The sequence below is a fragment of the Furipterus horrens genome, unplaced genomic scaffold, assembly GCF_987537825.1.
Source record: "Furipterus horrens unplaced genomic scaffold, mFurHor1.1.pri manual_scaffold_1, whole genome shotgun sequence".
Lineage (NCBI taxonomy): Eukaryota > Metazoa > Chordata > Mammalia > Chiroptera > Furipteridae > Furipterus > Furipterus horrens.
The window spans coordinates 218695166-218722876 of NW_028327171.1; the positions used below are offsets into that span (position 1 = coordinate 218695166).

The 27711-nt window shown below is 53.8% G+C and overlaps 1 protein-coding gene across 1 annotated transcript; it reads right to left on the minus strand.

Moving 5' to 3' along the window:
* Positions 1 to 269: 269 nt before the first annotated feature.
* LOC150022899 (histone-lysine N-methyltransferase PRDM9-like) lies at positions 270 to 27711 on the minus strand. Its single transcript, XM_090288578.1, has 13 exons — positions 27643 to 27711; positions 27301 to 27424; positions 26977 to 27084; positions 25918 to 25964; positions 24426 to 24582; positions 23695 to 23796; positions 23233 to 23504; positions 22551 to 22618; positions 21220 to 21413; positions 18211 to 19425; positions 727 to 912; positions 439 to 596; positions 270 to 326 (listed from the first exon to the last, which is right to left on the minus strand). The coding sequence occupies exons 1-13, from the start codon at positions 27709 to 27711 to the stop codon at positions 270 to 272; spliced, it is 2757 nt and encodes a 918-aa protein (XP_090144704.1).

Sequence of the window (27711 nt, forward strand, 5' to 3'; positions counted from 1 at the left end):
ACTGCTTCCTTCCAAAATCCACAGGCACTGGCTTCTCTGTTCTGTCTCAAGATCGTGGTCGTCATCAGTGCGGGGACGGCTGGCCGCTGGACGTTGGCTCCAGAATGACGCGTTCCCTGTCGTCAAGAAGAAATAAAGGGGCGGGGGTGGGGGGGTGGAGAAAGTGAGTCTGGACAGCGAGCCGACCGTCTCTGGAAACGCGTGGACAGTGTCGTCTTTACTCACGGGCCTCGGAGGGGCTGCGTTGGTTGGCGTGACGTCCCGTTCTTTCAGTCCTCTCCCCGGTCACTCCTCTTGGAGACGGTGGGCAGAGTCGGCTGCACATGCTGGGGACAGGGAGGCGGGCGGCCGTCCCGGGTGCGCAATGCACGGGGGTCGCGCTGTCCTGCGTCTCCCAGCCCTCCCGCCCTGCGGTCCAGGTCCAGCCAGAGGCGGGACCGGAGGGAGCGGCCCTCCCGGGCCCTCCTCCCACTGCCGGTCCGTGGGTCCTGCGTGCCGCTGGTCCGTGGGCCTCGCCAGCTGAGCGTGGAGGGGCAGCCGGCCTCCGGGGCCCTCGGTGCAGCCGCAGAGCCGAGAAGCCCCGGGTCCCCGAGTCACTGTGTGGAGAGAGAGAGGATGAGCCGCGGGGGCTCCCTGGCCCGCATCGTGGGACACGAGGAGCAGGGAGGTTTCACTGGGTTCGGACACTGAAAGCCCGCCGTCACGGCCTGGCGTTGTCACCCTCACCCATGAAGCCTCGGATGGGAAGCGAGACTCCCTCTGGCTTGACGGCTGAGTAAGTGTTGGACTTTGGACGAGTCACGTTCTGTCTCTCAGGTTCGTCTCGCCCCCGCCTGACGCGGCTTGTTGGTTTCACTCTCTGGCCTTCGTCATCCTTCTCGCCGCCCAGTGGAGAGAGGAACCGGAGCGTCTCTGGAAGGAGGGCGCGTATGGAGATGAGGCGTTATGACCACAGTTTTGAGCACCGTTCCGCCCAGTACACAGAGAGAAGTCATGAACCGTCTCTCACCTTAGACCGAGCGTAAGTACCGTCCGTGTGGCTGTGACGTGCAGGTGGTGCCGCTCCCGTCGGAGGACCGCGAGCCCCGGAGCAGCGCCGCTCACGGGCTCGGTGCCCGGAGCCGCCGGGACCCGGCCTTGGCGCCGACAAGGCCTTCTGCGTCCTTGGTGAGGTTTCTTCCTGGGTTTGCTGTTGTCTTTTGACGCAGTTGTCAGTGGGGTCGTTCTCTCGGTTTCCCTTTCTGGTAGTTCGTCGTTGGTGCCTAGAGATGCGACCGATTTCCGTCCGGCCCTTTGGTTCGTGTCCGGCTCCTGTACTGGATGCGTCCGTCAGCCCCGGCAGTGTTGGGAGACGTGTCGCGGCTCTCTGTGCACAGAATCTGCGAATAGCGACCGCGTCACCTCCTCCCGCCCAATGCGGGTGCCTTTGGTCTCTTCTCCTCGCCCGGTCGCTGCGGCCAGGACGGCCGGTGCCGTGTCGGATGGGAGCGGTGAGAGCGGACACCCCCGTCCTGTTCCCGCTCTGCAGGGAGACGCTTCGGGTTGTCGCCACCGAGTGTGTTACTGGTTGTGAGCTGGTCACGTGTGGCCTTCATGCTGAGGTGTGTTCCCTTTCGTAGCCCTTTGCTGAGACGTGTTCTCCTCACCGGGCGCTGCGTTTTATTAGACGCTTTTCAAAGCCTTCACCTGTTGATGGGATCATGTGATTTCACACTTGATGCTGTTTCTGTGGCGCATCGCGTTTGTTGGTTTGCAGCTCCTGTACCGACCTTGCATCCCTGGGATAGTGAGATAATAACGCCCCGCTGTCTCATTATGGTGCATGACCTTTTTTTTTTTTTGTTGTTGTTGTTGTTGTTGTTGTTGTTGTTGTTGTTGATAATCTCTTCAAGGTATTGCTGGGTCTGGTTTGCTAAAATTTTGCTGAGGATTGTAGCATCTACGTTCCTCAGGGCTATTGCCTCTAATCGTCTTCCTTTCTAGTGTCTTTATGTGGTTTGGGAAGGAGGATGATTCCAGACTTGTGAGAGGAGCTTGGGAGACTTCTTGTCTCTTGATTTTTTGGACGAGTTCGAGAAAGATGAGTGTTAGTTCTTCTTTGAATGTTTGGTAAAATTCACCTGTGAGCCATCCGGTTCGGGACTTTTGTTTCTTGGGAGTTTTTGATGACCGCTTCAATTTCATTCGTCGTGATCGGTCTCTTCAGGTTTTCTGCTTCTTCCTGGTGGAGTCTGGAAGGCGGCGCGTGTCTAGGAACGTGTCCGTGGCGTCCAGACCGTCCAGCGTGTCGGCGTGTGGTCGTTGGCGATGTGTTCTTACCGTCCCTAGCGCTTCCGTGGGGTTCGTTGTTACTGCTCCTCTCGTTTCTGATTTTAATGATGGGGGGGATCCTGTCTCTTTATTTATTATTTCATTGCCTTTTAGATAGAGAATGGGGGGGGGGAGGGGGAAACATCAATTTACTGTTGCACTCTCTTACACATTCACAGGCCGCCTCTCGTCCGTGCCCTGACCCGAGGTAGAACCCGCGACCTTGGAGGACTGGGACGCCGCTCTCACCGATGGGCTCTCTGGCCAGGGCTCCCTTCTTCTCCGGATGAGCCTGGAGAAAGGTTGGTCGCTTTTGTCTGTTTTTTCAAAGGGCCACCTTTGGGTTGCAGGTGCTTTGTATTGTACTTTTCTTTCTTTTTTTTTTTTTTAAGACCATCTATCTGTTTCTGGCCTGATCCTGATGATTTCCTTTCCTCTACTCCTCTGGGCTTGTTTGTTGTTCTTTTTTTGAGATCCTTTCCGTAGAGAGTTAGAGTGTTTCTTGGAGATTTCTCTTGTTCTCTGAGGTCGGCCTGCTGTGCGCATGTCTCTCCAAGACCCTCCCTGAGCTCTCTGAGCAAACCCCCGTCGGTGGGGCCGCCAGAGCCCGTGGCGGTTCTTGTTTCTGTCTGTTCCATGGTTTGTTTTCCTGAGGAATCGCGCACTCTTTGTCTCAGCCGCTGCGGCAGCAGTCCTACGAGGGTCCCAGACCTGGCTTTCTTGTCAAGGTGAAACTAAGAACTCAAAACAGACCGCATCCCGGGACCTGAGGTGTCGTGTGTCCGCAGGCTGAGACGAGCCGCGTGAGCTGAAGGGCTCCGCAGAGGGCCCGTGGGTCCTCAGAAGCCGGGGAGCTGCTTGCTTCCTGCCGTGGGCGATTCACGGGTCCCCGGGAGGTGGCGATGGAGTTCTGAGAGCGTGGTGGGGGTCACGCGGCTGCCAATGCACCCCTGCGTGGTGAAAGATCAGTCCCCCCGGCTCGTGGCCGATCCTAGCCTTGGCCTCCCTCCGTTGCCTTCTGCGAGCGCTGCAGTTCTGTTCAGACGCGCGACCGGGTGCCCGTTGACCGGCCGCTTGGGCAGCACCGCCCTGGCCCTCTGCCCCCAGGGCTGGGTGAGCCAGGCTGGCGGGGGCGCCGGGGAGGGTGGGCGTTGGGGGCGCATGAAGCTTTCTCGGGTGGGTTGAAAATGCTACCGCAACCATGAAGGCTTTAAAAAAAAAAAAAATGCACGTGTGTGTCTTCTCCCACGCGAGAACTAAGCCGCCAAAGCGAATGCTTAGCCCACTGTCAAGGAAGCCGGGGTCTGTCCTGCAGCACTGCCAGGTGCCACCAGAGCAGTGACGGAGGCCCCTGGAGGAGGAGACAGGTCGCTCCCCTCCCGGCAGTGTGACTCCTCCCGGGCCGGGCGTGTGCCCAGCGGACCGCTGCCGGGCCCGGGAAGGCCTTTGGACGCGAGAATGACATGATGTGATTTGTGTGTTTTAAAGATCAGCCCGAGTTACCTCTTTTATTTATGGATTTTAAATGTTATTTATCTCACTTAGGTTTCTGATATTAATAATGTTTTCAAATTTTGCGTTAGAGTTGACCTTCAATATTAGTCTCAGGCGTACGGCCTAGTGGTTAGACATTGGTGTCACTGACAAAGCGGCCCCCCCGAAAAGTCTGGGACGGGGTCTCCTTTAAAAGGGTATTCATCCCGTTCAAGAGGGCCCCCCACCCCTTATCTAATTGTCTTTGAATTTATTGGCACCCTACCGGTTGACCCGGTTCTCTAGGTGGCAGGGGCACAGCCCCGTCCCGCGTCGTCTGTGTGCTGTGAGTTCGCCACCCGACCCTCTTCCGTCCCCATTCATCGCCCCTCCCCCCACCCCCGACCCCCCTGAGACCCCTCTGTGATTTGACCTTGGAAATGACACGTGAGGTGTGTCCCGAGAGCGCGTAGGACTCAGACCTGCGATTTTCACCCGGGGGCCGCGCCTCGCCGGTGGGCTGCGAGGACTCGGAGAACACGCGGCCTGTGACCGTTCAGTCAGGGGCGCTGGTCTGTCTTCAAGGCCGTCCTCGCTTTCTTTTCCCGATTCCTCCTTTTTCTCTCCCTGTTTTCTGTTTTCTCAGATGTTTCCCGTGAATTGACCGTCCCGTCGGCTGTGCCGACACGGCCGACAGACCGAGGAGAGCCCTCTGTCTGGGCTCCTGCTTGAAACGAGGTGGTCGGTTTTTAAATGGGACCACCTAAGGGAAGGGGTCGGTCCCCTGACTGAACGGGCAGGTGTTGCGTGTTCTAAACATCCGCGTGGCGCCCCGGGTGAAAATGGCCCCTCGCGTCCCATGAAGAGGGCGAGGTGTGCTTCAGGCCCAGAGGGCGGCCGCGCAGCCGAGGAGGCGGGAGACACGAAGGCCGCAGACCGGGGCCACCCGCCCCTCCGAGGCCCGTGAGTGAGTGGACAGGGTGGGGGACCCGAAGGCCCTCTGGGAAGAAGGACGGTGCGGGGGCCAGGGGCACGTCCACAGAGGAGGCGGGGCAGAAGGCCCAGATGGAGCGGAGCGGAGAGGACGGGGGACCCTGCGAAGGGCAGGGCAGGGCGAGCCGTGGGGACAGGGAGGACGGGGGACCCAGGAGAGAAGCAGGGAAGGGGAATAAGGGGACGGTCCATAGAGGGGGCGCAGTACCCCCGTCACCTGTCCCTCATGGAAGGTCCCCTGCCCCCCGCCCTGCCTCCTCCATGGAGAGTTCCCCTCCCCCTCTGCCCTGCCCCCCCTCAGTGGAGGGGGTCCCACCCTCCTCTCGGGTGCTCCCTCAGTACGGGGTGCCCACTGCGCCTGCCCTCCCCCTTCCACGGAAAGTCCGAATCGCCCTCTCCCCGGGCCCCCTCCACTGAGGGTCCCCTCCCCCACCTGCCTCGTTCCGCCCACGGGGGGTCCCCTAACCTCTCTGTCTTCTCCCTCCACGGCGGGTCCCCTACGCCCTCTGTCCTAACACCCATAGGAAGGGTCCCTTACCCCCTCTCTTCTGACCCCGCTATGGAGGGTCCCCAATGCCCTCTGCCCTGCCCCCTCTCTAAAGGGCCCCTTCTAATCTCTGCCCTGTTCCCTCTATGGAGGGTCCCCTCCCCGCTCTGCCCTGTTCCCTCTATGGAGGGTCCCCTCCCCGCTCTGCCCTGTTCCCTCTATGGAGGGTCCCCTCCCCGCTCTGCCCTGTTCCCTCCATGGAGGGTCCCCTCCCCCTTCTGCCCTGACCCTCCATGGAGGGTCCCCTCCCCGCTCTGCCCTGTTCCCTCCATGGAGGGTCTCCTCCCCGCTCTGCCCTGTTCCCTCTATGGAGGGTCCCCTCCCCGCTCTGCCCTGACCTTCCATGGAGGGTCCCCTCCCCGCTCTGCCCTGACCTTACATGGAGGGTCCCCTCCCCGCTCTGCCCTGACCTTCCATGGAGGGTCCCCTCCCCGCTCGGCCTTGACCCTCTATGGAGGGTCCCCTCCCTGCTCTGTCCTGACCCTCCATGGAGGGTCCCCTCCCAGCTCTGCCCTGACCTTCCATGGAGGGTCCCCTCCACGCTCGGCCTTGACCCTCTATGGAGGGTCCCCTCCCCTCTCTGCCCTGACCCTCTATGGAGGGTCCCCTCCCCCTTCTGCCCTGACCCTCTGTGGAGGGTCCCCTCCCCCTTCTGCCCTGACCCTCTATGGAGGGTCCCCGCCCCCTTCTGCCCTGACCCTCCATGGAGGGTCCCCTCCCCCTTCTGCCCTTCCCGCTCCATGGAGGGTCCCCTCCCCCCTCTGCCCTGACCCTCCATGGAGGGTCCCCTCCCCCTTCTGCCCTGACCCTCCATGGAGGGTCCCCTCCCCGCTCTGCCCTGACCCCCCATGGAGGGTCCCCTCCCCGCTCTGCCCTATTCCCTTCATGGAGGGGCCCTAGGTTTCCCCTTTCCTGCTTCCCAGTGTCTCCTGTCCCCCCTCTTCCCATGACTCCGCCTGCTTGTCCCCTGTCCCCTCTGCTCTGAACTGCTCCATCTGGGTCTTCTGTGCCCCATGCCAAGGTTCCTCTGCGGAGGGTCCCCCTCCCCGCTGTCCCGTCTGTTTTTCCGCAGAGGGTCTCCTGCCCCCCTTGCCCCGTCCCGTCACTCACTGGCCTCTTCGGGGCGTGCGTCCCGGCCCCGCCTTCACGTCTCCCGCCTCCGGGCCGCGTGCCCGCGTCTCTGTACCTGAATCACATGTCTCTCCCTCTTCATAGGTCTGAATCCTACCTGTGCTCTCGGGCCCCGTGTCAGATGTGATTTCCAATGTCAAATCACAGCGGGATCTTTAAAAACTATCCATCACATCATGCCATTCTCGTGCCCACCCGAGGGCCCTGTGTCTGCCCACTGGCCCTGCCCTGCCCCCCAGCCAGCCCGGCGGTCTGTGCCCTGGGGGAACTTGCTGTCCTTTGGAGGTGGCTTCCCCCCCGTCCTCCGTGGGGCCAGTTGTGTCCCAACAGCCAAGTCTGTGTTTCATTAGGACAAGATCTTGGGGAGCCCTTCCCTGCCCCTGCTGGGGAGTGCCTGCGGAGGTCCCAACCCGGCGCTGTGAGCACGGGTCACAGATCTAAGACTCTTAAGACGGGTCATAGAGGTATCATGGCAACCATTGCAGGTGAGCCGGGGGTGGGCGTGGGGCGGGGGGGGGGCAAAGGTCAGCCGTTGAGGCTGAATGGAGGGACCGGGAGCTGAGGTTTTGGGTGGCCCCTGGAAGCCAGGAGTGGCTTTGGCAGGGACCTGGGAGGGAACTCTCCCGTCAGTGTGCCTCCGGGGCGGAGCGCACCCGATGAGCCCGCCTCGGCTCTCTGACCCGTCACGGCACCTGCGATCCGGCGCACGCTCTGTGGTGTGGCTGCTGTGTCTGAGGCCCTGTGTTGGGGCCGCAGTAGAAAACCAGTGTGGTCCCCCTCACTGCCTAGTCACGTCGCCTGAGCCTGTTGTTTTCATGGCTCTCGGCATCTCCCGAAACACAATGGTGCTGTCGTTTGCCCCTCTGTCCGCCAGCCGCTCTCAGCCCCTGAAAGGTGGGCTGTGCGGACCCCGCCCCCGAGACCCCCCAGGCCCAGCCAGGGCCACAGAGGAGCGGAGGAGAGCACACGCTTCTGATATCATGACATTTCATTTGGTTGTTAAAACTGATTCATCCGCACAGGCTTCCCCAAACCGCTTTACAGTATCTCCAATCAATGAACGCCCCAAGGAAAACCACCCTTTGACTCTTTCGTCCCACCCACGTGTCAGTATCCGGTGGAGTCGCGCAGGGGCCGCTCTGTGAGCGGCCTCATGGAGGGGGAGGGTCCTGACCGCAGATCGGTTCCCACCGGGACGGGCTTCCTGTGCCCCGTGCCCTTGTGCCAGCCCTGTGGCCTCTGGTGGCCAGTTGACCCTGCTTGCTTGATGTCGCTTCTGGCGGGGCCCGGGGACCTCCACCTCCAGGCCGTGATGGCCCTGGTGGTCTCAGCTCCTCGCGTTTGAGTTTTTGCTCATTTCTTTCTTGGGGACCAGGAATTGTGGTCTTTGGAAGTGGAGGCAGCTCAGATGCTATGTGCTGCCAGCGGGCAGGGCTCAGGTAGTGTGGGGTGCTCCTCCTGAATACCCCACTTCCTGTCCCTCTGCCAGCCACCCCCTCGATAGCAGCTGCCCTCTGGTTCTGTTCGGGGTCCCCAGAAACAGTTCCAGGGACACAGGGTCATCAGTTCACCGTGGGACAGCCTGTGCCCTCCAGCCACAGGGGTTGCTGAGTTGAGGTTGCCTTCCTCAGCTGTAGTCCCGGTGGAGAAGCCTGAGCTGGGGTGTGAGGGCCTCCGAGCTGGCTGAACTCAGGGCGCTGTGGCTGGGCTGAGGTGCAGAGTCTGTGGGCACGCGGGGCAGCTCCGCCTGGGGGGCCATGGGCCCTCACCCAGGGCAGGCCAGGGGCTGGAGGGGCCGATCCCAGGCTGGACAAGTAGGGCTGCCAGAGACAGCAAGTGAAACACAAAACATTGCCTGAGACATGTGAAAAACCGAGAGAGTACTTGTTGTTTTTCTGAAATTCAAATGTAGTCGTGCACCCTATTGGCAGGGCCTCTGAGTCCAGGGTCCCAGGAACCCAGCCTCAGAGTCTGTAGCCTGGGGGGCCCTCGGAAAGGTAGGTGCCCCTGCCGGCCTCGGCACAGGACAGGCAGCTCCTGTATAAGTCAGGCCCCAGGTGCCCGTAAACCAGCTTCAGGACACCTTCGGGGATCCAGACCTCCAAGCCCAGGAGGGTCCTCCTGGCCACAGCCACCAGGGGGCAGCAGCGTCCAGGACTTGAGGTTCCTCTGTCGGGTGGGGGCCCTGACCCAGTTATTGGGTCACGTGGTCAATCAACAAACACCGACGGAGGCCATGGGGACAGGAGCACTGTGGGGACAAGAGTGTGGCCTGACTCAGGGAGATCCAGTGCCTGCCGCGTCAGGGTACCCAGGGCTTCGAGGAAGGGGCTCCGGTAGCCTTGTTCCCACACCAGGCTGCTCCCCCAAATCCTCCCTGAGCCTCCGCAGGGAAGCCCACCCCAAGCCCAGGGCGCAGCTGGTGGGGCTCCGGAGCCTGTCTCTCTGCTGCCCCCTGCTGTCGGGTGTGGGGAATGCCCACCCTGTCACCTGCTGAGGTGCCCTCAGAGCCCTGCAGCCCCAGGCTCTGCTCACAGCTGCTCCGCCCTGGCTGCACAGCAGGTGAGCGTTGCAGGAAGCAGAGGGCGCTGCCCTCTCCCACCCCCAGCCCCTGAGCTGGCCCTGCAGCCAGGGTCCAGGTTTCTGTTTCCACCCACCAGTCCCACCTCTGCATGGGTCCCTCTGAGCTCTTCGCACGCTGGGGCCACCCGGTAGGGGTGCCTGGTCCCAGTCCGGCTCTGGCCCCACCTCTGGAGGAGCCAGGGGCCACCCCCAGTGCTTGCTCTGAGCCAGAGAGCCGGGCAGACCCTGGCCCATGGGGGGCGGCTCGCATCCCCCACCTCTGCCAGCTGACATGCTAAGTCAAGGTCAGTGACCCAGACTCTCTGAGTCCTGTCTCACTGGTGGGATGGAGAGGGCCCTATCCAGAGTCATGCAGGCGAGCTGGGACTTGTGTGCCAGGTCCCATGTGGGTGCGTATCCAGGCAGTGGGGGCGGGTGGGCCGCACACCGGCTCATTCATTTTTCACTCGCTCCTTGCTGAGCAGCTCATTCTAAGCCAAGCCCGGCACTGGCTCTGGGGGTGAAGGTCAATGTGAGCAGAGCAGCAGCAGTGACGGAGCTTGGGGAGTGCGGGGAGTATGCAGGGAGGAGTGGGGGCCGCTCCCAGAGCAGGGGGTCTTAAGAATGGACTGGCGTGTGAGAGGGGGGTGGGAGGAGGTAGAAGAGGGTGACGGGGGGTACATGGTAGTGGAAGGAGACTTGACTTGGGGTGCTGCACACACAGTACAATATACAGGTGATGTGCTATAGAATTATGCACCTGAGACCTACACATACCATTTTATTAACCAGTGTCAGCCTATTAAATTCAATAATAAAATACGTCAGCTTTCTCGCATCAAGCTCTAGTCTGCAAAGGACAGAAACTTGTGGGCAAGTCGAAATGGGGAAACATCCCTTCAGAGTCCACAGACTTGACCCTCCAAGCTGCTGTCAAGTACACGGACGGGCCCTGTTGTCTGGCCTCTGCGTCCGTCTGTATGCTTCAGGTAAAAGGACTCCGACAGGGTTTCTCTGCGGTGCTCGGGGTCCCAGGAGGGCTGCCACTACGAGGCGCTCTCAGCCACCTCCAGGTGTGTGGGAAGGACCAGTAACTGTGGTCACCCGGTTTCTACCCTGGGTCTCCAGTGCTTCCTCGTCCCGCACAACTGAGGCTTCGCCCTGACCGACGTCCCCCCTCCCTTGCTCCAGCCCCCGGTCACTGCCGTTTTGCTCTGCTTCTCTGTCAACTGTTGCTGAGTCCTGTTGCGTGAATATTTGTGGAAAGAGACGCAGAGATAATTCCAGCAAGCAGGATGAGTGGCCAGCTATGCACGGAGGGCTGTGGCTCGCTCAGGCCATCAGCGATTATTCACAGCCCTCCGTTTCTTTTATTGGGTGCAGAAAAAAAAATTATTTTAAGTAAAACTAAATAGAAACTAAAAAGACTTACATGGTAACAAACATTCTTCCCACTAAAAGGAATAAACATTAACCTATAGAGGTACAGAACTAAAAGGCTTACGCTGTCCCACTAAGAGGGATAAACATTGACCTGTGGAGCTACAGAGCAAAGTGGTAAATCACAAAGGTCCAAGGGTCTGTTCCACATCCCGTGTTATCACTATGGGAAGGAGGCTTAGGTCTTCAGCCCGCTTTGTTCCCTGGATTCCGTGACTTAGCCATCAGGAGCCGCGTGCGGCCGCTGGCTTCAGCAAGACTCGCAAGTTCTTGCAGGCTGAGGTCACAGGACACCTGGGGGGGGGGGCGCTTGCAGGCCCCCCAGCAGAGGGCTTGTGACTTTCGCCTACAGAGTCCACAGAAAGGCGGGATCACACAGTATTTCCGAGTCTGGCTTCTGTTATCTATGATAACGTCCTCGGGTTTATCCACGTCCAAGGTGGAAGGATCTGGTCATCCACTGAGCGGCACTCAGCCTGTCCCCGCGTCTCGGCTCCTGTGAGTAACGCTGACACGAACCGAGTGTGCGGATGTGCTGGCGGCACTGATCCCACTTCTTCTGCAGAAACACTCGGAAGGGCACTCGCTGGGTCGCACGGCAGATCTAGTTTTGACTTTGGAGGAGCCTCCAGACTGTCCGCCCCGGGCCGCACTCATGCTCGTTCCTGCCAACAGCGGGTGGGAGGCCCTTTTCTCTGAAGTGAGCCTGTCGTTCTCAATGTGGGGAGACTGGCGACGCCTCCACAAGCCTCCCTGTCGGCTCCTCCTGGGTGTGAGCACCTGGCCTCCCAGCATCGCTGCGCCCGAGAGCCTTGTGGGCAGCAGGGCTTCAGCCTTCGGAGGGAGCAGAGGCTGAGCGGGTCTGACACAGCCTAGGGGCCGGGGCCGGGAGGGGCCCGCACCTCCACGGCAGCTCCACCCGGCCCTGGAAGATGCAGGCAGCCTGGCTCTGTCTCCAGAACCGCATCGGAGGGGTCTGGCTTGAGGGGTTGGCTGCAGGCTGGCGGTCTTGGTCTCTGAGGTCTCAGGGGCCTCGCTGCAGGCCTGTGAGAGACCAGCCGTTTCCTTCCCGTCCTGCACCTGGTTCCCTGACGCTGCTCTGCTCAGACGCACCCCTCGGCGAAGACACCTGCCTCACGTGCTTTCCGAGCGGGAAACACCTGCATCGGGTATTTCTGGTTAAATCCGTTTAAATTGCTCTCATCGTCACCCACCTTGTCATTTCGGCCGAGCGTCCCCTACGTATGGAGGGCCGAGTTCTCTAAGAAGAATTTGCGGTGGTTTGAGCTTTTTTCTCTTTTTTTCCCCACTCCCTTCCCCTGGTCATGATCTAGAGATAAATTGGAAACTCACTTGTATCTCCTGCTGCATCCAGTGAGATGGTTAAACCCACCACGAGCATGTAAATCAGTTTTTATGCCTGGAACGGTAGTTCCAGTTGTCACGTGCTGACAGTGGAGATGCGGCCGGTAGGAAGCAGCTTTCCATCAAGCAGCTGCATTGCGCACCAGTCGGTCTGCACGACGAAGAATGTGACGGGTTGTGTATGTTCTTTACAAAGGCAACCCTTTGCACTGCATTTAAAAATAAATTCGTGAACTTTCATAATCAACGCGTGCCTTGCGGGCAGGCTGGCATTTTAGGCGATTACCCTGTGAAGGGCAGTGAGACACCCCCGGCCCCTCCCAGCCCCGCAGAGCAGCAGCTGCAGGGGTGCGGCTGTTCTCCACGAGCACCTGCCGTGCGTGAGCCTCTGAGTGTGGCCGCGGCCCCGAGGGGCTGCCCAGAGTGAGACGCTCACGTCTCCTGGTGGAGGACCTGCAGCCCTCGGCACGATCTCTTGTCTGCTGCACAACCCTCTGTGTTCACTGCTCTCAGAAGCCCGTCCAGGTCTGGGGGAGACACCATGTCCACAGCAGCCTGGCCCCGTTGGATGTCACGGGATTCTGGGCCAGTCCCGCCTTGTCCCACAACCCTCCAGTCACTCGTCTTGCCTGTCCTCATCACACCGAGTCACATCTGTTCTACAATTTTCACATTCTTAATTTGGCATATGCTATTATGAAAGCATATTCCCATCCCAGTAAGTGGTGTGCAAAGGTCCCAGAGTGTCCAGTACTCACTTAATTGGAGTAAAAGGAGAGAAAGAACTCAGAGGACAAGGAGAGGACAGAGAAAATGCAGGAAACAAGAAGTGCTAACAGCCCTGGCTGGTGTGGCTCAGTGGATTGAGTGCCGGCCTGCAAACTAAAGTGTCACTGGTTCTTTTCCCAGCCAGGGCACGTGCCTGGGTTCCGGGCCAGGCCCCCATTTGGGGGGGTGTGAGAGGCAACCACACATTTACGTTTCTCTCCCTCTCTCCATCTCTTCCCCTCTCTCTAAAAATAAATAAAATCTTCTAAAAAAATTTATATTTTCACTAGGACAGCACTAATTTTCTCTAGTTTCTCAGTTTGAGGTGGTAGGTTTTTCTTATTTACTCTTAATTTATTTTTATTTAATTTTTAATATTTTTATTTTTAAGTATATTTTATTATGTTGTTACAGTTGTCCCAAATTTTTCCCCCTTTGCTCCCCTCTGCCCAGTACCCCCTTTCCTCCAGCAACCCCACCCCTCTTAGTTCATGTCCATGGGTTGTGCATATAAGTTCTTTGGCTTCACCCTGTCTTATATTATTATTAACATCCCCCTGTCTATTTTGTACCAACCAATTATGCTTCTGCATCACTGCATCATTTCCCTATTTTTCCTCCTTTCTCCTCCAAGCTGATAACCCTTCAAATGATCCCCATACCTATGATTCTGTTCCTATTCTTGTTTGCTTAGTTTGTTTTCTAGATTCTGTTGTTGATAGATGCAAGTTTCTTGTCATTTTAATGTTCATAGTTTTGATCTTCTTTTTCTTAAGTCTCTTTGACATTTCATATAATAATGGCTTGGTGATGATGAGCTCCTTTAGCTTTACCTTGTCTGGGAAGCACTTTATCTGCCTTTCCATTCAAAATGATAGCTTTGCTGGATAGAGTAATTTTGGTTGTAGGTCCTTGCTTTTCATCACATTGAATACTTCTTGCCAGTCCCTTCTTGCCTGAAAAGTTTCTTTTGAGAAATCAGCTGAGAGTCTCATAGGCACCCCTTTGTAGGTAACTCTCTGCTTTATTCTTTCTGCTTTTAAGATTCTCTCTTTATCTTGAACCTTTGGCATTTTAATAATGATGTGTCTTGGTGTGGTCCTCTTTGGGTCTAGCTTGTTTGGGACTCTGTGCTTCCTGAACTTGTATGTCTATTTTCTTTGCCAAACTGGGGAAGTTTTCCTTCATTATTTTTTCACATAAGCTTTTGATTTCTTGCTCTTCCTCTTCTCCTTCTGGCACCCCTATGATTCGGATGTTGGCATGTTTAAACTTGTCTCAGAGGTTCCTAAGCCTCTCCTCATTTTTCTCAATTCTTGTTTCTTCATTCTGTACTTCTTGACTGTTTTTTTTTCTTCCTTATGTTCCAAATCATTGATCTGAACCCCGGTTTCCTTCCCTTAACAATTAGTTTTGTGTGGATTTTCCTTCATTTCATTTAGCATAGCCTTCACTTCTTCCTTTCTGCATTTGCTGTACTAAAACATATCTGTCAATTCTGTGAGCATCTTTATCACTAGTGTTTAGAACTCTGCATCTGTGAGGTTGGCTATCTCATTTGTTAGGTTGACTGTCTCCTTGTTGCTTAGTTCTCCCATTGGAACTTTGATCCATTCCCTCTTTTGTGCCATACTTCTCTTGTCTCCTTATCTTGACAGGGTCCTGTGTTTGTTTGCCTCTGTCTGTTAGGTAGAGGTGTCACACCTGTTACGTTTTAAGGGGTGTAGTCTTAGGTATTTATCACTACCTGGTGATCTGTTTCACCACGTTGTGGTGCTGTATGTGGAGGAGGGGTTTGAGAGGAGACAGTGCCACTTGCTCCATGCTTGCCCTTTTTCCAGGCACTTCTCCCACTTCCCATATGGGACTGGCACCTCTCTAGCTGTTGCCCTGGGTGTCGTCCCCAGAGTGGGTGGGTCTGTGGACATTCTAGGGCCATTGTGGCCTCTAAATGGACTCTGCTGAGACTGGCAATTTCTTCCTCTGTCCCACCCCCCTGGTTTTCACAGTCAGAAGCAATGAGGCTTTATTTTCCCCAGCACTGGAACCATGAGCTGCCAGCCTGCCACTGCTGCTGCTGCTGCCACTGTGGCCACACTGCTTCCTCTCTGCCCTGGCTCCATCCTTACCTGTCTGGGTGAATATTTCTTCTTTATTTATTCGCTTCTTGGACTTCCATGCAGCTCGGTTTTCTGGAACTTCTGGTTGTGTCTAGTTTTGACATAGTTTATTCCTTCTTAGTTGTGGAGGAAGAAGAGCATGTCTACTCTTAATTTCATTCTATTTTTTAACAGAGTTGTTATAATTATTACACAATTATTGATACATTATTATTAACTAAAGTCTATATTTCATTCAGTTCCCCACATTCAAGGCTCAGTCTCAGTGCTGGCACCTCCTTCTGTTAAAGCCCTCACTGATCTTCCAACCAGAGAGGCTCATGCTGATGTCTGGGGTTCCTGGTGACTGAATTGGGTGGTGTGGTATGACATAAAACCAGGGAAAGAAGGTGGGGTCTGATAAGAGTCTCAACACTGTCCTGATGATGGAGACTTTAATTTCTAGGCTAGGGCAGAGAAGCTGTTGGCAGTTCTTATGCGTGGGAAGTGACAGGATTAGATCCCTGATTTAGAAAGGTCATGGTGGTCAGTGAGGCAGTTGGGCTGGATGACAAGGAGAGAGGAAGCAGGGAGACCAGTGAGAAGACTGGTGAGAGGCGGTGCTGGCCTGAGCTGAGGTGGGGACCAGGAGTCTGCAGAGGAGCAGGGGTACGAGGACCAGAGAGAGGCTGCGTTTAATACTAATATGAGGGTAAAGCCAGATAGTTGCGAAAGTTCGTGCCCATGGGGAGCTTGGCTCCCTGGACACCAACAGGAGAGTCATTCTGCTAAAAGGAGACTATTTGCCAAACTCTTGATTTATCCAGCCCGTAGAAGATAAAGAAAGGACCAGGAAGGGAAGATGGAGAGTAAGTGGCTATCACAAGTTGGGCAGGAGCTAGATGCCCCACCTCACTGAATCCTCACGGCCACCCCGAGAGGGAGTGTCATCATATCTGACAGAGGAGGAGACTGAGTTTTCCTTTCTTCGCCTGAAGTCACACAGCTTGTGAGTGGTGGAGGCAGGACTCAGCTCTGCACCTGTCTGGGACTCAGGCACTTTCCCATAAGGAAGCTGCCACCCTAGACTCCATTCTGAGCAGCCAGGAAGCTGTTGTCAGGTGAAGCCTCCGGGGAAGGGAACATGGACAGAGTATATCAGTGCTTTGGATCCAAAAACAGATTTTCAATGACTGGAAGACAGGCAGAGTGTAGAAGTGGGAAAGCCATTGTTATAGGCATTTGGTGGTGGTTCTGCTCCTGTGAAAGGCCAGGACACTTCCTCTATCTCCACCTGTTCCCATCTCTAGCTGCCTGGACAAGTCCTGCCCCAAACACCAGCTGGGGTGAGTGAGTGGCAAGCTGCACCATTAGGTTATGTGCAGACTTTCTTCAAATAGAAAGACCAAGATTTAACGCAAAGCTGCAAGGACTGTCGGAGTACTGTATTTGTCCAGGTTATCGTGTCTGCGTGCTTTTCTGGCTCATCTTGGCCCATTTAGGCCTGATTTCTGGACTTTGAACCATGTTAGAATGAGTCTTCGGTATAAATAGGTGTGAAATGCTGTTAACAAATGTTCCTGCCTCATCTAGCAAATGGGAGCAACGTAAGATGAGGCATCTGATGGGCTTAAAATAGGAATTATATGAAAGTGAGCTTATTATCAAGTCTGGATTCTCTCTCTTTTAAATTCTTATTTTAATGCATAGGCAGAGCCCTTAAGGTAGGACAATGTGGTCTTTGCTGCCACCTCATGGGAATTTTATGAAAAACACTCCAGTCAATGTGGGGAAAAATTCTCTGCTGCCATCTCGTGTGCAATTTGTGAATAACACCTTAATGGAAGTAATCAGGAAATGCTCTTTGCTGCCAGCGTGCACCTTGGGAATGAAAGTGGAGGAAAAGCTCTGCTATTTCCTGTGACTCTTTTGAACAACACCTGAGAGGAAATTGGCAGGAAAGGTTTTTCTCTGCTGCCACCTTGTGTGTATCTTGGGAATAACACCTGAGTGTTCACACGGAAAAGCCCTTCTTGCTGCCATATCCCGTGCAACTAGTGAATCAAATATCGTCGGCAGCCGTCCGTCTCGAGAGACGATGGTGTAGCTTCTTAAGAGTCTATCTGCACCACCGAGAATGGCTGTGCAGTCCGACTCGGGAGTGACACGGTATCTGTCTCCTCCCGTGTTGAATCGACATCTTACGATGACGCTGGAGTGTCCTCTCCAGTGAAGCTGAAGCTACAGAGCCTGGGCAGGGTGATATGGAGGGTCTGCTGTTGCCCATGCAGCAGACCCCCCCTCTCTTCGCAGCTGAAGGGTCCAAGGGAAAGACGGAGTCAATACAGCTTGGCTTCAGGTGCGCCGCAGGAGTTGCCGGTGTTGACTACAACGTCAAACCGCCTTAGGGACTCCGGCTCCGGATTTTCTGTCAGGGTTTACTCCCTTAGCCTTTCCCCTGAAGAGGTATGCCGCAAGGCAGCGGAGGTTTTTTGGAGTCAGAGTTTTCCTTCTCTGATGTGCCCTGACTGGAAGATCGAACCAGCGACACTTAGCTCGCAGGCCGACACTCAATCCACTGAGCCAAACCAGCCAGGGTGTTAGGGATGACACCTAATAATTAAGCCCTTATTGTTAATGCATAAATTTTTTTGTGTTGAAATTATTCTTTAACTTCCCATTGTGATTTATTTTGAGGGTTATTTAGAAATGTATTTTATAACTTTTATTTTTTTTAAGATTTTTAGTTTATTTTATTTTTAGAGAGAGGGGAAGGGAGGGAGAAAGAAAAGGAGAGAAACATCCATGTGTGGTTGCCTCTCGCTCATCCCCAATTGGGGACCTGGCCCACAACCCAGGCATGTTTCCTGAGTGGGAATTGAATCGGCAACCCTTTGGTTCACAGGCTGGCTACTCAATCCACTGAGCCACACCAGCCAGGGCCCAAAACTGTTTTGAGCAGTGGAAAAAACATCTGGATAGGTGTATGGCAGCAAATGGAGAGCACTTTGAAGGTGACTGAAGGTTAAATATGTAAGAATAAATACACAACTTTTTATAAATACATCTTGGGGTTTTTTTTGCCACCCCACCCCCCATATTCTTCTCCCTGGGTGGTAGCCTAACCAGATTGACTCCGGACTCAGGCCTTGCAGCAGCTGAGTCTCTGTGGCTTGGAGCACTAGCTCTGTGAGGTCCTCCTGGAAGGCTCTGCTTTCAGTGATGGGGGGAGTAAGGCAAGTGGGATTCAAAGTTGTATGGAGACAACATGTTTCAAAACAAGAGGCCAAAAAACAGGGAGGAGGTTGGTGTTGACATCTCCATAGCATTTAAGGAGCTGTTTGTCTATCTCATCTCTTGTTATGAAAGTAGAGGATTTGTTTAACCAGTTACTTCTTTACAAATGACACTCTTGGGGAAAGTCAAGGGCCAGTATACTTATCTGAAGTGCCCTCAGGGCTGGGGTGTAAAGTGCGTGGAGGCTGCATTTGCACTATGGCTATCAAGGTGCTAATGACTTACCCTCCCTGCAAACATAGGGCTTCTCCCCTGAGTCTGTCCTCTGGTGTGAGATGAGATGTGACTTACGTGCAAAGCCTCGCTCACACTCCCTGCAAACATAGGGCTTCTCCCCTGAGTGTGTCCTCTGGTGTGAGATGAGATGGGACTTACGTGCAAAGCCTCGCTCACACTCCCTGCAAACATAGGGCTTCTCCCCTGAGTGTGTCCTCTGGTGTGAGATGAGAACTGACTTCTGTGCAAAGCCTCGCTCACACTCCCTGCAAACATAGGGCTTCTCCCCTGAGTGTGTCCTCTGGTGTGAGATGAGATGGGACTTACGTGCAAAGCCTCGCTCACACTCCCTGCAAACATAGGGCTTCTCCCCTGAGTGTGTCCTCTGGTGTGAGATGAGAACTGACTTCTGTGCAAAGCCTCGCTCACACTCCCTGCAAACATAGGGCTTCTCCCCTGAGTGTGTCCTCTGGTGTGAGATGAGAACTGACTTCTGTGCAAAGCCTCGCTCACACTCCCTGCAAACATAGGGCTTCTCCCCTGAGTGTGTCCTCTGGTGTGAGATGAGAACTGACTTCTGTGCAAAGCCTCGCTCACACTCCCTGCAAACATAGGGCTTCTCCCCTGAGTGTGTCCTCTGGTGTCTGATGAGAGCTGACTTATGTGCAAAGCCTCGCTCACACTCCCTGCAAACATAGGGCTTCTCCCCTGAGTGTATCTTCTGGTGTCTGCTGAGCTGTAACCTGTCATTGAAGCCTTGCCCACACCCTCCATATTTGATTGTTACAATTCTTGACGCTCCTACTTCCATGAATAATTTCTCTGTGTCCTCTGGATTCACCTTCTGGCCTGTGCTGAGCTCTTCCTCCATCATCCCCTCATGCTCACTCAAGCTTCCCATTTGTTTATCGGGAGGTTTCAACAAGGCCCCTGAAACCCTACTCTGCCTGATCCTTTTAAGCAAAGGTTTGGACCTTTCTTTGGCCTCTCGACCTTCCCCTGTGTCCTTCCAGCTGTGTGTAACGGCATGGTGCTGCTGCTGCTGCTGCTGCTGCTGACTCTGCTCCGCTGGGCAGCAGTCCTCTGACGGAAGGTGTTTTCTTGCTGATGTTCCCGGGAGAATCTGAGAGGGGTGACTGCGTTTCACATGTTGGCTGAGGAATTTCTCACTGGAGAAGGCGAGAGAGCAGGAGGGACATGGGTGGACCTCTGGCTTTGGTTCTGCTGAAAGAGAAGGTTTTGGTCAGCAGTGACATGGACAAGGCTGCCTCAGCTGCACACTTGGTCTCCTGAGAAGACCTGTCTCGCCAAGCATTCTTATAGTGTTGACAACGCAAGCTCTGTCCCCCACACCGTTCCTATTTTTCTTTTTATTTGTATGCACTGCAATGTTTTCAGAAAGCAGAAAGCCCGTATCATGGGTCGTGCCTGCACATAGGCCAGACTAGGGACTTTCAAGTAGCGTCAGAGGCTGTTCCACTCCCTGTGTGGATGGAACTGCAGTGACCTTTTCCATATACGTGTATCTTCTAAGTAAGTCATAGTAAAGAGAGAAACCACGGGCCCCACCTAGCAATTGCTTCTCTCAGTTCTCTGAAATTATAAAATAAAAACATGTCCTTCCTCAGCCTCACACCAAGTATTCACACTTTATTTCATTCAGTGTTAGCCCATTTCAAATACACTAGGAAGTCCTGTTTTAAAATAGTTATCCAACCACAGTTCCAACACACCCGACTCCCATACTCCTGCAGCCCATCCGCATCTTCTCTCACTTGTAAATGAAGTCATCACTGTGGGATTCCACTGAAGTTGATTTTCCAAAATTTAACAAAGCCTAATTTTAGAACAGAGTCACGCCCTGGCCTCTGCAGGGCTTTCCGGCCATCACTCTCTCATGCTCACGCTGCAGCTGAAAACAGCAGAGTTGTCCCATCTTGCCAAGGAACGTCCAAGTAGCTCAGCTTGGATCATGGACCCTGTGTTTCCAGCTGCTGGACCTGTATCTGATTTGCATTGTTACCCTCCATGTTGAGGTCGAGACCGAGTGTCCCTCAGACAGCTCAAACCCCCCCTCTCCTTCTCTGCACTAGCTGCCCCTCTACCTGGGACCCTTTGCCCACAGGTATTGTTCTAAGTGTTCTCCATGGAAAGGACCCTCCCTGAGCACCAGCCACACTGCACCCTCCGTTCGCAGTGATCCCCAGGTACTTGGTTGTGGATTCCTTTTCCCTACAGCACTAATTGTTGTGTGATATTGTGCACATGCAAGCATCCATCCCTGAGTTTCCCTCCTTCGCCCGTCAGCTGCTCAAGAGCAGCGATTCTCATCTTTATGCTAATCAGTATCTCCAGTTCCCAGAACTCTGTGTGGCACAGAGTAAGAACTCACAGGACAACTACCTGAAATAATGAATAAGTGCATATTAACATGCACATTTCATCTAGAAATACAGAGGAAAGTAAGAAGAAACCGCTATAAAAAGGTTAGAAAAATCTGCCTTGGTGAGAGAGTTGGTTAGTGTTTAAAAACTTTTTTTTGCTCTGTCCATGGTGGTTCAGTTGGTCGGGTGTTGTCCCACAAATTTAAAGGTCACGGGTTTGATCGCTGGTCAGGGCTCATGGATGGGTTGAGTGTTTAGTCCCCAGTCAGGTCAGGGTGCGTACAAGAGTCAATGAGAGACGTTTTTCTCACACATCGATGTTTTTCTCTCTCTCTCTCCCCCCTTCCCTTCTCTCTAAAAATAATTAAAATCTTCTTTAAAACTTGGGTTTTTTGGCCTCTAAGCCTTTCAGCACTATATGCTGTTGTGTATTTAGTGCATGAAGCATTTTAAAAATAGGAACAGAAAGAAAATAAAAATTGTTCCTAGGAGTCAAATGCATATGAAATGACTCCTTGATTTCTGAAGCATCTGACTTGAAATTGTACTGACTTTAGAGTGGAGTTGGACTGTGAACATTTCTATGAGAGTTCTCTCTTTTACTTCTGTCTTGAAGGAGAACAGCGGTGCCCACCTCTCCTGGCCGCGAGCTCTGTCTTCCACTTGCTGCCCCACTTGATGCCCAGCTCCTGGCCGTACTCATCCCCGTACCAGACCAGCAGTTCACAGCCTGGCCTGATGACCTGGCAGGTTCGGTAGAAAATCTGCCTGTGATACTGAAAGGCCACCAGGTTCTGTTCTTCATCATCCCGGGCACAGTTCACATACCTGTGATTGAGGGAGAGGAAGGGAAAGAAAAACACACCAGTGAGTTCCCGCTACCTGTCACATCCACGTCCAGCTCCTCACTGATGCTTAAGACCCTTGGGCTTTGATGTCACCCACTCCCCCCAGTGCTCCCGGGGAGCCTTCTGTTCAACATCTGAGCCTCTGTCAGATGTCATATGAATATCTGTCTCCAAGTCCTGCTCACGGGGCTCATCTTGCCTAAGACCATTTCCCAAAGCCCAGTTCCAGACTTAAGATCCACCCCTATTGGCCATGAAACGCTGCTCCCTCTAGCTTCTCTAAACGCTAAGTCGAGTTCTGTTTCACACCAGAGAACCTGGTGCTTGATCTAGACTCTGCTTCTAGATTATCTCACATCATTCAATACTCATCCCAAGTCTATCTTCTCTTGAGAGGTCTTTCTCCAATCATTGCATACTTTTCTTAGGGTAAAATTAACTTGTCTCCCCCAAGGTTCCCATAGAAACCTGGAGGCCTCTCTGTCTCAGCAAGATAACAGAGCAATGATAGTTGATTCACATTCTCTTTTCCCTGATTAAAAAAAAAAAAAAAAAGAGCCGCTCGTGCAAGGGGCTCATGACCACTCATCTGCAGGCCTGAGAATGCAGCTCTAGTTAGAGGTGATGCTGGGCTGCTTTGCTGGGCTGTCCTTGGTTTAGCCTATCCTGGCACTGTGCACTTCTGTAAAGTTAGGAAAAGTGTACTCATATACTTCTAAAAGCAATGACTTAATGTCTGTCTGCAGTAAGTCCTTCATAAGGACACGGGTTGTGTGATCTCTTTAAGTAATAAATAACTTGGTCTAAACTGGAACCATAGTAAGTGCTTAATTAATGTTAGATGAAGTAAAGCATAATCCAGTATTCCAGTACATCTAGGCTCTTCAAGGTTTCTTTTCCCCATTGTCCAAAGTTTGTCTAGCATACATCTTTATATTTTGAGGATGTACACTGTATTTTTATCTCCTTTTTTCCTAAATGTCTCCTGATACGAAAGAATCCCATGTGGAGAACAAAAGAAACAGGATTGAGGGAGGCCACCAAGGGGGCAGGATAACAGGGAAAGCCTGTGGCAGACGAGAGTCCTCTCGGGCACCCAGAAATTGATCGACCGTACCTCATCCAGTTGGCCCAGGATTCATCCTTCCCATCCACATACTCATAGCAGTTTCTGCCTTTGGTGATCTGCGTTTCAGGAGAAGAAGTTAAAGGCTTTTTTTGGTGGGGAGGTAACAGAAGAATTATTTCACTATACTGTCATCGAAGCTCTTTCAGCTCACACGGGGATTCAACCGCCAATTGCGACCACAGGATACTTTTCTTACTCATCAGGATATTTTTCTTACTCATCACGTACACATATGAGTCTGTCCCATCAGAGCAGGAGCCTATAAGGGAGGAGCCAGTGCCTTGTGTGTGTACCACTTTGCTCCCAGTTACCCTCTGGTCCTTTTGTTTTTAAAGAATTTATTTATTTTTAGAGAGAGGGGAAGGGAGGGAGAAAGAGAAGGAGAGAAACATCCACGTGTGGTTACCCCTCACGTGCTGACTGGGAATCGAACCGGCAACACTTCGGTTCACAGGCCGGCACTCAGTCCACTGAGTCACAACAGCCAGGGGTACCTTCTGATCCTTAAACAGGAGGAGCTTCCCGTTCATGCAAAGCCCTTTCAGTACACAGAGCTAACCATATTATTTATCCCCATCCATGTCTAGCATGTAGAAGGTGAGGTCCCACCAGGCCTCAGGAAGGATGTTGGAAGCCAAAGGGCAGGGTAGGAGGCAAACACTTCTCTCACCAGCCAGGAGTACCCGCCGTTGGCTGCCTCTTCATCGTCTGTGATGCGACCCTCATAAGGGCCAAAGTGCAGACCCACAGGCAGATCAGAAGCCTCGTTCCACACTCCAAGCCCAGCCTCAGGGATGCCTGATGTTGCAATTCTCAGCCCAGGGGGCAGAGTGAGGGCTGAGCGGTCGGGATGCCCCTTGTCCACTGCATGATCTTTTATAAACGTAGGGGACCCGTGCACATCACAGCTGCCAGTGAAGAACTTCTGACACTTCTCACAATCTGGAGGCGAGAGGAACAGGGGTTAGAAGTTTCTGAATACAGAGAGCTTCAAAGAGCGTGCAGGCCCTCACCTCACTGAGGTTCCATCCTGCTCTCCTGGACAGTGGAGGAAGGGAATGATTTGGGGACCAAGTGGCTAGATGAAATTATGTAGCCAGACATAATGTGCCCCTTTGGGAGGGTCACTCACAGAGGAAGTCATCATCCTGGGGCTCGCTGACCTCTCGGTACACATGGCCCTTTCTTTCTCGTAGGCTGTACATCTTCACGTGAACCTCCTTTCTCTTGGGGTCTGAGTTTGAGGAAGAAGAGCAGGCGAGCTGGGTTGGTGGGGTCTGGAGTGTCAGTCTCTGTTTTGTCAGAAGGCACACAATCTCCTCCCCAGAAAGCATCACCCGTCCTTTCTACGTACTCTGGTATTTTCCTCCATTCACTACTGGTTCAGAGAGACTATGAGTCCACACTGACTAGAGATGGAGGATTCAATGTCAGTTTCTAGATCGTCCCATGATCAGGTGTAACTTCCTAACCTTCACTCGGTTATACAATATTGATTGAGGGCACATTACGTGTCAGCATTAAGCAAAGGCCTGAGCATACTACACCAGGGATGTACGGTCGGGTCGCTATTATCACAGGTGGGTTTATTGGACAACTCACACATGTCAATAGTTTTAAATTTAATGTAATGCTTTCAAACAACATATGAATGATGTGTCCTTATCTTGACTTTACACATCAGCATTCAGGAGCTAAGAGAATTTATAAGATCAGCCCAAAGCTCCAGTGCTAACTTCAGTCTCAGCTTCGTCCAGCTTAAACCCAGGACTATCCCAAGTGCGCCCCACACACCTAGGCCATGCTTATCATCCATTCCAGAGGACTTAGAGGAGCTGTAGTGTCCAAGTGATTCTATCTTACCCAATTTTCGTCTAGAGCGCTCTCCAGAGGTCCTTGCTTGTCCAGGAGGGGCCACGGGTTTCTGGGCGTGCTCTGAGCCACTTGCAGTCAGCAAACTAGTCATTGTGGACAAGTCCTTCAAACTAGATTCATTGCTTACTGGTGGTCTGGAGATTGCCTTCAATGTGAGAGTCACATATTAAAAGATAAGATGCATTTATTTAATTTTAAGGGCTTTGATATATTTCCACATGCATGAATTTAACTAACACTTCAACAGCCCCTGGAAATTTTGGAGGAGTGTGGATATCAGAGGGAGAAGAAAAGGCCTGTATGGATACTGAATTCAAGACCAAACCGATGCGTTAGGATCTTTTATTTCAGGTTTTTCTATGATAGTGAGAGTAAGGGGCATTGGGAAGAGAGTAAAAAAATAGTTGGCAGAAACATGTCTAGACACTAGTGAAAATGATGCTCAAATTTTCAAATTGCTATATTTTGGGAAGTACATCTGTAATTAATTAGATTAGCTGGTTCCCGTTCCCACCAATTTTGTTTGAATAAGGTTGTACCACTAGCTAGTTCTCTTCATCTTCTGGATCTATAACACACTCATTGTTAACGTCATGGCAAAGATGAAATACAACAACGTTCACCAAAGTGTTGTGTGAGCTGTGTAACACAGTCTGAATGTGAAATCATGGTCCTCCTATCAACTTACCCCTCAGCTATCTCCATATTGAAATCTAACAGAAATTATCTTCAGCGTTTGCGGATCCGTGGTAGTTTAATTTGTAATTGTGAAATCATTCATTCAGCAAAAGTTCAGGGGCTCTCAGGGTCCCTGGGACTCCTGAGAAGAATCAGGTATGGACCGGCCTCCTCTCAGTGCAGAGGTAGGCAGGCTGAGCCCATGAGTCCGAACAGGATGAGAGTGGCCAGGTTAGTGCTCAGAGGAAGAAGCTGTTACTTCTTCCTACACAGATGGGCATTTGAAGTCAGTTCAAGGGGACAAGTGTCTGTCAAATAATGAGTAACCTGTGTGACGTCCTTAAGCCATTGTATTACTTGTTGTTTTACAATTATCCAACCTGAAGCTCCTCATGGTTGGGGGACAGGGGGTGCTCTGGTTCCAGGGAGCCTATATCCTCCTTCACCTGGGACCATCTGCTGTGCAAACCGCCTATGCATCAGTACGCTTCCCTCCGTCAGAGGGTCTCAGCGCACCTTTCACTTCAGTGCAGAAGAAAAGGAGTGCGGTGGAAACCATTAGTTGGACGTATGATGTAACAGTATATGGCTAAGAGAGTGTAAACTTGGTACCACTGGGAAAGTTTCAGTGTAAGAGGTGTGGAGTAGGAGCTGTGGGTCAGATTGCACCACTGCCGATACTGTGATCTCAGGCATCTAATGAAGCATTTCTACATCTCTGAAACTCTGCATTTTCCTACTCTTACCTGCATTGTATCCATGTGGAAGAGTTTCTTGTTAACAGGATATGGGAAATACTCACCTTTGGGTGTTTACTGTGTTCCCCTCTGAAGGCCACCAAAGGTTTGACTAAAAGATGAGGAGAAATCAGTGCTTTGGTTGGCAAATGTTTCCAAAATCTGGAGATGCTCATTAGGTGCAGGGAATTTGGAACCAGAGAGCAGTCCAAGGGCGATCCAAGGACTGCTGGGAATGTTTTCTGAGCTATCGTTAAGGCCCGTGTTGCTACGGGGGGGCACCAACTAATATTCTTAAGAAGTTGTAAAAAACTAGACAAAGTGTCATCTGTGCTTAACGCTACCATTCGAAATTAGCTATTACATTTATTAATAAATAAACTGGCCTTTCACGGCAGAAATAAAAGAAAGGCCATGTAACTGTGCAGGAACTCCATTTAGGCAACACGACCCGTTGCCCTTTCTGTTGTCTTCACCCCGACAGCCTAAGGGCCCCACGGCCGCCTCGCCTCCTTCCTATCTAATGCTCCACGTGTCACACTCTGGCCGTCCACCCGCTCCCTCAATCATCAGATTCTGGTCAGCAGCGACCAGTCCGGGGATGGAGCCTCAGGTCTGTTGACCTCAGAAACGGACTTTCCATCAAGGCAAAGGTAACATGTTGCCTTCAGCTGTTTCAAGCTCAGACCCCTGAAAGCAGACCGTCCCTGCCCACGATGGGCTCAAGGAAACTAGACCGGGCGAGTCGGTGGCCGACACCAGAGGCCGATGCAAAGCTGAGCTGCTCCCTACCCCGGCCCAGGACCCAGCTCCCTTCATCGCGGGGATCAGGAATCTTCCCGCGTGCCCCGCGCGGGCCGTCGGCACTGGGGTCTCGCGGCCCTGCCCACCCGGCCGACCTGCCTCCTCTCTTGTGATGGCCACTCTTCTGAATCGGTCGTTTCTTATCCGCTTTTACATCTTTATGCAGTCCCCGCTTACTCACGCATGTACACATACATGTAATCAACCCCACATTCGGAGAGTTCCCACGAACGCGCCGGCCGCACAAAGCGCCGTTCTGCGCCCCGCTGGCCGCTGACGCTCGTCAGCTCCTGAGACGCAGCCGCGGCCCCGGCGCTCACCTGGCCGCCGGGGGGTCCACTCCTCGTCGGAACCCTCGCTGTCCTGCGCCCGGGGCCCGGCGGTCCGCCTGCGGTGGCACATGAAGGCTGGTCGCGGCGCTCGGAGACCTGGGGAGGAGCAAGATGTCCGGGTGAAAGCAGCAGCCCGAGGGGGACCAAGCACCGCAGAGCCAGTGCGACCCACTCCCGCGGGGCGGGGGAAGGGGGGTCCGGAACGAGGCGCCGCGGTCCCCGGCCCGGGGTGCGTGGTGTGTGCGCGCGCGTGTGCGTGTGTGCGCGCGCGTGTGCGCAGTCCGCCCCCGTCGGCGTCTGCCTGGACGTTACCGAGGCCGACGAGCACTTCGTAGTTGCTCTTCACGTTCCGGTAGCGGCTCTTCTCCCAGTCCCCCATCGCCGCCCAGTCTTCCCGGGAGAAGTAGACGGAAATGTCCTTGAAGGCGTCTCCGGCCTGTGGAAACGGGATCGCTCAGGGCTCGTCGCGGCGACCGAGAACGGCAGCCGGCCTCCCCCGCCACCCCCGCCCTGGGTGCAGGGGGCGCGCCGGGTCCCTCCCGGCCGTGCCCGGGGCGCCGACACAGCGGGGTCCGCACGGGCGCAGGCGGGGCCTCCCCAGGCCAGCGGCCGCGGAGCTCTGGGGCCCCGCCCCCCGCCGACGCCGGAGCTCACCTTTGGCTTGCGCCCGGTTCTCCCCGCTTCTCCCTCAGGGCACCCCCGCGGCCCGGAGTCGGGGTTCAT